The sequence below is a fragment of the Echinops telfairi genome, unplaced genomic scaffold (assembly GCF_000313985.2).
Source record: "Echinops telfairi isolate 266 unplaced genomic scaffold, ASM31398v2 ScPeMD7_7469;HRSCAF=8507_0, whole genome shotgun sequence".
NCBI classification, from domain to species: domain Eukaryota; kingdom Metazoa; phylum Chordata; class Mammalia; order Afrosoricida; family Tenrecidae; genus Echinops; species Echinops telfairi.
Genome location: NW_022111372.1, coordinates 78528850 through 78540828, shown reverse-complemented (window position 1 = coordinate 78540828; position 11979 = coordinate 78528850). Strand labels below are relative to the sequence as shown.

At 38.0% G+C, this 11979-nt stretch overlaps 1 protein-coding gene across 2 annotated transcripts in view; it reads right to left on the bottom strand.

Moving 5' to 3' along the window:
* The window catches only part of FAM114A2 (family with sequence similarity 114 member A2), a 38225-nt gene that overhangs the window by 5246 nt on the left and 21000 nt on the right, over window positions 1-11979 (bottom strand). The window contains exons 8-11 of one of the 2 annotated variants that reach the window (XM_045284625.1): window positions 6935-7014; window positions 2247-2369; window positions 1311-1465; window positions 177-249 (exon numbers count right to left, since the gene is read on the bottom strand). In XM_045284625.1, coding sequence (XP_045140560.1) covers window positions 177-249; window positions 1311-1465; window positions 2247-2369; window positions 6935-7014 — 431 coding nt within the window. The remainder of the gene's footprint in view (window positions 1-176; window positions 250-1310; window positions 1466-2246; window positions 2370-6934; window positions 7015-11979) is intronic. The other variant, XM_004696744.2, reaches the window with a different exon arrangement.

Below are 11979 nucleotides of genomic sequence, written 5' to 3'. Positions count from 1 at the left end.
TGGTGTGAGCTTTCTTCTTGGAACAAGAAAACAATTCTAAAAGTGGGTTATAGTGATGGTTGCACACCTCTGTAAATATACTAAAAGCCACTGACTTAAATACTTTTAAATAGGCAAATTGTACCATATCTAATTTGCAAAACACAGATATTAGCCTGGTAAAAGGGAATTCTTACCCCAGCACTTGTTAGGCAGGTGGTGAACTCTTTAGACATAATGGACAAATCTTTACACAATACAACTGTCATCCTGGGAAAGAAGCAAGCAGAGTTAGAAGGGTTCCTTTTTATCTTTTTCTTTCTCTCTTTGAAGGAAAAAAAAAGCTCTATTTAACAATTTTGGTGGGGGGAGGGGATACAACCACTTTTGGTACTATATGTGAGTTAGGAATGCTAATGTAGTTGGGGAACTAACATATTTGGGGGCTCATTTGAGTAGGCTTCATGCTACAAGGAAGTAGAGGTTCACTCTTTAAAAACATTTTATACTTTCAAATTGAGTCAAAAAATATAACTAAAATACATTTTAAAGGGAAAACATAGTACTTAAAAGAGCCTCCATTACATTTTGAAATATATACATTCATTTATTCATATATTCAACAAATGTTTACTAAAAGTCTTCTATGTATCTGGCACTGTTGTAGGGCACTGGAGACATATCAGTGAATATGTGAAATTCCACTTTTCACGTATTCTAACTTAACTTGCTAATTAAGGAGAAGACTATGAGCAAATAAAAATCCATATTTCATACGGATGAGGGGGATTCATAATGGAAATTTTCCATATTTGAAGCCCAAAAATATATATAAATATATATACACACACACATAAAAGTGCATGTGTATGTTTGTATAATCATAAATAGGTGAGTGTGTAAATACATACAGCTATACACCCAGTTATAGTTGCTAGTGTGTGCCACTGAGTTGCCTCCTGACTCACTGAGGCCCCACGTACAGAGGAGAACTGCATATCCTAGGGGAAATCCTTACAAAAGCATATTGTTAGCTCTTTCTCCCACAAAACCACTGGGTGGTTATTAAGACTAATATATTGAGAACTAGTTTTCAGAACATGTGCTGCTTAATAAGAGATGGTAGATTTATAATGTAGACTTATCAGGACTCACTGAAAAGAAACAGCCTCGATTACTTATTAACTGAAATCAAAATGAAGAAACTTCTACTACGGGAATGGGTGCATGGGAATAGCAGCTACTGGAGAGGGAAGTTCTAAATGTCTAAAAGTGAGTCAAGAAAAGTCTCCGCAATCTGCGTCAATTAGAGGGATGCTCATTACACTTACTGGGAAAGGGCTCTGCTCCTTTCTATGGCGGTCACTTCCTGCTTCTGACCGTGCAGAACCAATGCTGCTGTTTTGTGGAAAAGTTCGATTGAGTAGGCAGTCAGTTCAGCCAGGCTCCGGATTGCAAATGCATGGATATCCTGGAAAAACAAACACTAAGACAACAAAATACTGGTTTTTTCCACCCTCTAGGAAATAACATAGCTATGTTTCTCTCACTCAAAAGGACTAAATATGTTGAACATAGTAGACACTAATGTTGTTATTGTTGCTTTAGGTCATTGAGTCAATTCAGGCCCATAATGAGCCTAAAGACAGAGCAGAAGTCATAGGGGACTTAAAACCATCGCTCATTTTGCTACTAGTTGAGCATTTAACCAGTGCACCACCAGGGCCCATTGCAGACACTAATAAAACCCCAAGCCAATCCCACTGCCATCGAGCCCATTCCAACTCACAGTGACCCTAGTGAACTGCCCCTGTGGGTTTCTGAGACTGGAATTCTTTATCGGGGTAGAGAGCAGCAGCTTTCTCCCATGGAGCCGCTGGTGGTTTTTGAACTGCTAACGTTGTGGTTAGCTGCCAAACATGTAACCCACTCTGCCACCAGAGCTGCCTCTATCTGATTAATTGTTGCAAACACAAAACCTCCTCTAAAACAAATCAGGTGGTATTATGTAACTAAATTTTGGCTAAAGAGACAAATGGAAAGGGTCTTATAGTTGCTCCGAAGAGCCTTCCTCATGACATGACAAATACACCCTTTAGCTCTTTTGTTCACTCCTTTTATCATCCTACAGCCTGGAACTAAGATACCGTAGTCTTGAACTTAAAAGCTGAAATGGCCAGCAATGTAACAAAACAGAAATAGTTCGGATCTCTGAGTATAGTACCCACATCTCAAATCTGCAAAATAAGGCTTCATTACTTAGTTACCTCTACTGATTTTTTATTGACTTGCTCAGTGCTTTGTATTTCCAAATATTTTTCCTCTTCTTCCTTTTCTACCAATGGCTTCTTCAGAGGTGTCTCAATCCATTCATAAGCAGCATTTCTTGCCTTAAAAAAAAGTATAGACATATAGTTCCAACTTTGGATTATGCTAGCTTTGTGGAAATCAGTGCTAATATTCATAACCAAAGATATAAGGCAGCTCTTCAATCTTTACTTTAGTAGAGCTCCCTGTACCATTTATTTTTATTTTTTTTTTATTTTTCAAGAATAAGTTTATTATTTATTTATTTCCCCCCCCCCATTAATTGCACTATTTATTTTTTTTTTTAAACATTTTATTGGGGGCTCATACAACTGTTATTGCAATCCATACACACATCAATTGTGTAAAGCACATTTGTACATCATTCTCAAAACATTTTCTCTCCACTTAAACCCCCGACATTAGGTCCTCATTTTTCCCTTCCCTCCCCGCTCCCCCCTTCCTCATGAGCCCTTGATAGTTTATAAATTGGTATTTTGTCATATCTTACCCTGCCCGACGTCTCCCTTCACCCACTTTTCGGTTGTCTGTCCCCCAGGGAGGAGGTCACACACAGTTCCTTGTAATCGGTTCCCTCTTTCCTACCCATTCTCCCTTTACCCTCCCTGTTTCGCCACTCACACCACTGGTCCTGTAGAGCTCATCCACCCTGGATTCCCTGGATTTTCAGTTCCTATCTGTACCAGTGTACATCCTCTGGTCTAGCCAGCCTTGCAAGGTCAAATTCAAGTCATGGTAGTGGGAGCGGGGAGGAAACATTTAGGAACTAAAGGAAAGTTGTATTTCTCATCGTTGTTACATCGCATCCTGACTGGCTCGTCTCCTCCCTGAGACCCCTCTGCAAGGGGATCTCCAGCCTGCACCATTTATTGCTGTCTACTTATTCCTTGAAATTCTCTAGTCCTTTGGCATTTTAAAAACCCTGAACTATAACTTAGATAAAGTACACAAATCTCCAGAGTTCAGCTCAAAAACTGTTTATCAAGATATACAATAGAGCAAGGTCCTCCTTCCCTCTGCTCAAAGGACATGACTCTTCTGTCTCAGCATAGATTTTACCTGTGCTTAAAATGCATATAGTGGAACTCCTCTGCACCTGGCATCTTTTGCTCAATACAATGTCTATTAGACTCACCCAGATTGTTGCTTGTAGCACAGGTTCATTCTTACTTATTACTGTGTAGTATACAATTTTATGTACATACTACAATTTATCGTTCTCCTGCTGATAGACCTTTGGTTGTTTCTAATTTCCTTTGGCTCTGACACTAACATGAGGAAAAGCATCCCTTAGAATGAAGGTAAGACAGAAGAAATTGGAGCTAAAAGATGGACAGGGGTCAGTTCCTGGGAAGAACCATACTTAATGCCAGTCTTGCCCCTTGACAGTCCATAGTGTCTTGAGGTAATAAATTTTTTTTCCTTAGGCAAACCTGACTTCACTTTCTACCATTTATAATTGAGAAAGTCCCAGTTTCTAAAGAAGTGTTTATTGACAAGAAATGAAGGTATGTACTTGAATAACTTTATATAAGACAGAATGTATTCAAAGCAGTAGGAGTCTAGGGAAAACAGTAGATCATTCCATCTAAGAGAACAACCAATTTTATTATAGATACAGAATTAGAGTTAGGTGGGTTTCTGTCTAGAGCAGAATCCATGTATACAGATATTCATTGTGAGGTTCTCGCCTATAACATATGGCCTCCTACAACCCCCCACCACCACCACCAGGGACAATTGAGCTATGACCTGTAACCTTCCTAATACTCAAGCTTCTCAAATTAAAAAGAAAAAAAAAAAAACAGAATGAACTACACAAAGGCTCAGAAGTAGGAATATGCAAGGTATGGTGGTGAAAGTGAGATTATGTGGCAAGAGTTTAGAATAAGGTGCAGGAAATTATTACTCCATTTATGCATTTCCAATATTACTGAGCATGGTGCTAGGTGTTGGGGATACAGGGATTAAAAACAAACTAGGGTCCTAATATTTATGAGTCTGGTAATAAAAACAACTAAGAAGCAAACAACAAATAAATGCATGAAGCAAATGAGCTGAGCTGGGGAGTGGACTGGGTGGATACAGGGAAGCTTCTGTTTGGGTAACGGGGTAGTAAGGGTCTCCAAAGAGTGATATCTGCGTTGAGGACTAAAGGACACAGAGGAGTCAGTCACACAAATACAAATATGTAGACAAAAAGAGTGGTAAGCAGAGGGAAATCAGTGTAGTGCAGCAGTTTTCAACCTGTGGTTGCGACTCCTTTGGGGTCAAATGGCCCTTTCACAGGGGTTGCCCAATTCATAACAGTAGCAAAATTACAGTTATGACGTAGTAACGAAAATAAGTGCCACCTTAAGGAAATTTACCCTTCCTTTCCAAAATTATTACTATCACACCCTATGATTTAACCTATAAATTCCCACTGGTGAGATTTGGATTAATTAAAATTAAAAAGCATCTTTGAGCTTAGCATCTCCAATTTTTTTAAAAATCTGAACAAAATAACACTTGGGAGAAGGAATGGGATTTGCCGAAGTCACACAAACATGTAAATTAGAGTAACAACTACAGAACACTACCTTATTATGCCAGAAAGCTAGGGAAGTATTAAATAAAAATAATGGGACATGCCACAAAGAGCCAACTTGAAGAGCAATTTGAACATGAAAATAATGAGGGACAGTGACAAACTACCAATGGAAAAACAGAAAAAAGAAACCCATGAGGCCATAACAATAAACAGGTAAAGGATTGGGGAGAACCAGAAATCCAAAAATTAACCGGTAAATGTGGAGAGTGTGTTGATTCAAATAACAACAACACTATTTTGAAAACACCACAGTAAAAATTGGTTCAGTACGAGTCCAGACATGATGCTAAATCTTGGAGGGAAATGAGGACAAGGAAGAGGTTACTGTAAGGTCTTAAAGTATCTTCCCACAGTAGCACAGGTCAATAGTACTGTACGGGGAGAAACTAGACAACACATGGTAAACGAGATGTACCTCTAGTTTTGAAACCCTGAGCTGGACACAATACGTTATATGGAGCACATTGGCTGAGACCACATAGCCTAACTCTAATCATAAGAAAACTCCAGGCAAATCCCAAATGAAGAATGTTTTATTTCTATAAAAAGGGACTATATTTTTAAAAATGTCAGTGTCCTGAAAGACTGAAAAAAGTATAGAGCAACAATTTCAAAATAACAGAGACTAAAAGTAACTAACGCCTAAATACATCCTGTACTCTTGCAGCGGGTCCACTGTTGGAGGGCAAATTTTGCTATGAAGGGCATTGCTGGGAAAACTGACAAACCTATAATATGCAATAATTGAGTAATAAAAGTATAGCACTGATGTTAAATTTACCTAAGTGGATAATTACACAGTGCCTACTAAAGGAATAGTTGTTCTCATAAGAAATAATATTAAAGTATTTAGAGGTAAAGGGCTGTATATATTTGGAACTTACACTCAAATGGTTCCAAAAGTAGTAACAGTATATGAATGTGTATGTGTATATGTATAGAGAAAAAGGAAGAACACCCACACATATACAAGCACAAATGATTAAACAAAGGAGTTAAGATCCCAACAGTAAGTGCATCTCCATAAAAGGACTATGAATATTGTTTATACTGTTGTTGCAAACTAACAACTAACAAAAGTCCATTCAAGATAGAAAGTCTCTGATAAAGAACTACAGCTCAGAGAACAGAAATGATGTGTGTGCGGTAGTGTGATCAGCAAGGCTTCCCTTGAGAAGTTAGCATATTCCCTGGGCACAGGAGAATGGGATACAAACCATGGCCCATAATTCTTATGTTGGGACACAAGGAGGGTAGACACCTGTGCTGACTTTGCAAACTATCAGCTATTCCAGGTCAGGAAACCTTATGCACCAGCCACTGCCTCTGGTCCTATTTCTTCAGTTTGGGAGAAGAGGGTGAAGCAGCAGTAAATAAGCACCCATGCCCCAAGGAATAGTGTCTCTTAACACATGTGCTACTGTAAACTGATCTACAACAGGCCCTCTCCTCCCTATTCACCTGAGTCCTGATTAAAGTCTCTCCATGTTCTAGATAAGTGAAGATAGTCATCACCAAAAATGAAGATCTGGGCCATGAAACACTCATTTTCACAGTTAAATAGTCACTATCTAAAACAAGGCAATCTCCAGCTCACTGAAGACAGGGACCCCAGTCAATCTTGTCTACTGGCATCACACAAGCTGGTAAGCACCATCAACTTGCTCCTTCATGACTCAATTATTTTCTGCTTTACATTTGTGGATACTTTCCAGTTAGCAGTCCAGTGCCTAACCCACAGCACCACCAGGGCTTCTTCAATAAACCCCAGAGGGGGTGCTACGTGTCCCCCAAGCCATGAAACGGTTATGTGATCCTAATGAAAATGTGTAAAGAGGGAAGATGTGGAGGGTGGAGGGCTGATGTGAGTTTAGCATGGTAACCTGCTGGAATAAGGCAAGAAAAAAGTACTGAACTCAGAACATACTCTCAACTAAGGTGACACCCTTGCTAAAAATTTAGAATCTTATGCCCATATCCACTAAATCCATAAGAAGTAAAGTAATAAAAAATCACCCAGAAATAACAACTTACTCTGGTGAGTTTCTCTGGTCTACAGGAGATGTGTAGCTGGGAAAATAGCTCCATTATTTCTTTGGTAAAGTCTTCATCCCCTGAAAAATGAAATTCCATGTAAAACACAACAGAAAGACTGGTGAGGACCATGAGGTCATGGCAGGGGTGGAGATAGGGATGGTGGGGGGAGGAGAGAAAGGGTAGTGGGTGGTAGTAGTAACAACAGTAGCAGTAAATTACATGCACTTACAAAATCCTTTTATATACATTTTATCAGAGCAATTCTTCAATGACCCTATAAGAATAGTAGTATTAACCAACTTTACAGATGAAGAAAATAGAGCTTAGAGAAATTAAGTGATTTCCTCCCAGTTTGCATAGCAATGATTGGGAGTGAAACCTTGGCCTGTCAACCCCCAATACAATTCCAGGGCTCTTTGTATTATATCCAGGCATGGATGGAGAATGGTGAAGGCCAAGCATCGAGTGTACGTACTCTGCATATGGCTTCGAGGGAATGGAATTTAATTCAAGTCCTAAAAGAGGAATACAAGTTAGCTAAGAGAATGGGAAAAGCATTTCCAGCAGAGGGAACCAGTACAAAGACCAAAAGGTGAAGGAGAGCACAGAAATTATTTAAATTTGGTTAGGAATGTCTCGGGTGGGGAGGATGAATGGAATGAAACTAAAAACGGAAGTGACCAGTTGCCATTGAATGGACTATAACTAATGTTGGCCCCATGTGTGTCAGAGAACTGTGTGCTGTGTTTTCAGTGGCTAATTTTAAAAATTAGATCATCAGGTCTTTCCAAGGCACCCTTGGGTATACTAGAACCTCCAACCTTTTGGCCAGTAGTTATACCACTCAGGAATTCCAAAAAGGTTTGTAGCATTCAAATAGTAATAATAACAAAAAACAAACTCATGTCATTGAGCCAGTTCTTACTCATAGTGACTCTACATAGGGTTTCTTAGGCTATCAATCTTTACGGGGGAAGACAGCCTCATCTTTTGCCCAGTGTGCATGCTGATGGGTCTAACCCACCAACCTAGTGGTAAGCAGCCTAACACCTAACCCACAATGCCTTAAAACCTCAGAAGAAAGTCAAACTTCCTATTGAGAGTTAGGAGCCAATGAAGGATTTTAACCACAGACTGATAATAATCAACTTTCAATTTTAGAAAGATCACTTAGGCTGCAGGGTTAGGAACAAGTTATAAGGTGATGGATGAGAAGACAGAAATGGGATTTCAGAATGTTGCAAATATGATACAGAAGCTTTTGGTAAGCCTAGTAAGAGGCGATGAGGAACACAAAATAATGTACACTTAGAAACATACAAGCAAAAGTCAGGCTCAGGCCACCACAACATCCATACAAAGGGCAGGGAATGTGCTTGCCATCTTCACACACCTAAATTCTACCCTATCCCCACTTTCAGGCACAGCCCATGGCCTCTCTGTGACCTAGAACACAGACAAGAACGCTTGTGCACACAAATGATCTACCACTGCAATCATATTGTGAGTATTTCATAATCACCAGTCCAAAGTGTGCCAGAGCAAGTAATACTAATTCACATGTTTCCTTCCCAAAACCTCCAGAAAAAAAGAAAAACGTAAATGTCTTGGCAGCTATTTGTCTGCTATCCTTTTGTGCTATTCTTTCTTGGCAATGGAGGTAGAGAACTCAAATGTGTTAGTGATCCCAGGTACCACATGGCTTGGGAGAAGATTATCTTACTAACTGATGAACAACTTGGACATATATGGTTCATGTAAGCAACTTCTTATCGTACCTTACTATCTGAAATCTAAAACCTGACTTTTAGACAGGCATTTTGTTCTCCCAACTAAGCTCTACATTATTTGGGCACAGGAGATGAATCTGTAGGGATATATATGCACCTGAAAAGGTTCCAAGAATTATCCAATAGGAAAAAAAAAATGGATCTTTTATTTATAGACACACATCTCAATTTTTTAAGAAAATTCTATTTTGGGTTTCATTGAGAATGTACCTAATAATATATATCTACATCTGAATAATTTATAAGCACTCAGATATATGCGTTAGATCTGAATATTAAAAAATATATATTACCAAGGCTTTATGATCAAAACTGTCATGTACTTAAATTCCCTTTAAGCTCTCTACAATCCTGAGCATGAAAAGTTTTCTTTTCTCACACTATAAATAAAAATTACTCAAAAATAGATTAAAGACTTAATTGTGAAGCTAAAACTATAACTTAGAAGAAAACATAGGGGCAAATCTTCATGACCTTGGATTTGGCAAAACAGTCTTAGATGAGGGGCCAACAGCATGAGCAAAACACGTCACAATAAATTAATTTTCATCATTAAAAACTTTTGTGCTTCAAAAAAAATTAAAGACAACCCAAAGAATGGTAGAAAATATTTATATATAAGCTATCTGACAAGGGACTTGTATCTACCATATATAAAGAAATCAGTTAATGTAATTATAAAAAGACAACCTAACTAAAAAAACTAGAGTACATATTTATCTAAGGGTGATATATAAATAGCCAATAGGCACATGAAGTGATCCTCCAAATCATTAGTCATCAGAGAAGTGCACACAGAAATCATGAGAAACTACTTTACAAGCACTTAAAATAGCAGCATTAAAAAATCAGTAACCATCCAAAAATATTTTCAGTCAGGTAATAACAAGCATGGACATGACCAGAAAAAATCTGAACACTCCTCTACTACTAATGCAAGTATACAGTTTAAAAACAAACTGGTAGTTAAATATGAGTTACAATCACCCTCTCGCTGCCTTCGAGTCAATGGTGACTCATAGCGGCCCTCTGTGGGTTTCTGAGACAAACTGTTTATGGGAGTAGAAAGCCCATGACCAAGCAATTCCATTTCTAATATATATTCAAAAAAAAACATGCCCATACCAAGACTTGTGTACAAATGTTTATAGCAGCAGTATTTGTAACAGCCAAAAGGTGGAAACAACTCAAATATTCATCAATGGATGAATGAATAAACAAAATGCACCAAACTTATACAATGGAGTATTACTTCTATCATAAAAAGGAATAAAGTACTGATACATCATGGATGAATGCATCTTAACATTGGATCAACCTTAAAAGCATTATGCTTAGTGAAAGCGGTCAGTCATAAAAGTCAATATATTATATAAAAGCCCAGACTTGGGAAATCTGTAGAAATGGAAAGTTGTCACCTAGGTCTGGGAGGAAGAGGGAAGGTCAACTAAGGGAATGATAGCTAAGGAATACAAGTTTTCTTTTTGAAGGGATGAAATTTTCTAAAATTTACTGTGATAATGGTTGTACTCATCTATGAAGATACTAAAATGATTGGATTATACCCTTTGCGTGAATTATATGGCATGTCAATAATATTCCAATGAAACTATTGAAAAAGTTTGATCAGAATACCTGTGTAAGGATGGAAACAAGGTAGCTCAGGAAAGAGGCTGGAGTCTCCTCAAGTAGGAAGTCTCCTTCCCAAGTCAGTAAGGACCAGATACATAGATAGAGGGGCTGGCAATGAAGACAACCAATGTCACCAGAACCACATTCTACGGTTTTCTCTCCACTCTGCTTCCACCACTTTTTAAACAACTTGACTGAGACATCATTAAATCTCAATATCACTTTCTGTTTTAACTTCAATCACTCAGGTGAATTGTGGGAAATGGAAGGATGGAACAGTCAGGAAAGTGAAGGAGCCCATCCTGTCTTTTTTGAGCCCTGATTTCTGGCAAACAGGTGTAGAGAAGATAGGAATCATAGACACAATTCCATCTGTTTAGAAAATCCCTTAAGAGTCTTCTGAATGGTATTTAAAGATCAGAATTTGATTAGATATGCAGATCCAGATGTTGACTAAATTGCACAAATATTGTTAATGGCACCATGTACAAATAACTTAAGTTTATAAATAACGGGATTTTCACACCAGGGCTTACTTAGGAACAATGAAGCAACTTAAGCAAGTCAAACTTAATTTATGGATTTCTTTCTAAGCAAGACATTTCAAATGTAAATCTTTAACTATTTACTTATACCTTCCAAATAATGAAAATAATATCCACCATTTGCTGAGTGCTTTCTAGGTGCCATACATGAAATATGTCATCTATTCCTTATAGCAATCTGAGAGGAATTAGCGTTGTTTTTTACAGATGAGGAATGAGAAGCTCAGTGTTTAGTAACATCCTAAGAAGACATCGCTACCACTACAAATAAGCTCATTAAGCCAAGAACCTCTGCCTGGAGTCAATCCTGACTAATAGTGACACTACAGGACAGAGCAGAACTGCCTCACAATGGCTTGAATACTTCTATATCTTTCTCCTACAGAGTGGGCAGTGGGTTTGAAACACTAACCTTTTAGTTAGTTAGCAGCTAAGCACTTACCCATTGTACTACCAGAACTCCTCAAAAAAGCTCTTTACTTAACATAAACAACAATTTTAAAGAAAAAGAACTTTTTGATACCTAATTCTACAGACCAATATCTCTAATGAACACTGATGCAAAAAATTGGCCAATAAAGCAGAATAGTATATAAAATGAATAATTCATCATGACCAAGTGAGATTCATTCCAGGGATGCCAGGATGGTTCAACATCTGAAAGTCCATCACCACTATTCACCACATTGACAAGAAAAAGGATAAGAACCATATGATAATATCAATAAGTGCAGAAAAAGCATTCGACAACATCCAATGCCCATTCCTGTTTAAGACACTCAAGAAGACAGGAAGGGAAGGAAAAGTCCTCAGTATAATACAAACCATATACGAAAACCAGCCAATGTAGTAGTCAATGAAGAAAAGAGGAAAACATTCCCACTGAAAAAGGGGACCAGAAAAGAATGCCCTTTGTCCCCTTCTTTTATTCAACATCATGTTGGAAGTCCTAGCTAACAACATAAGCCAAAGGAAAGACATTAAAAAAAACTCATCTGGAGAAAAAAGAGGTGAAACTATCATTATTCACAGATGATGATTTTATATATTGAAAACCCCAAAAGCTCCACAAAAG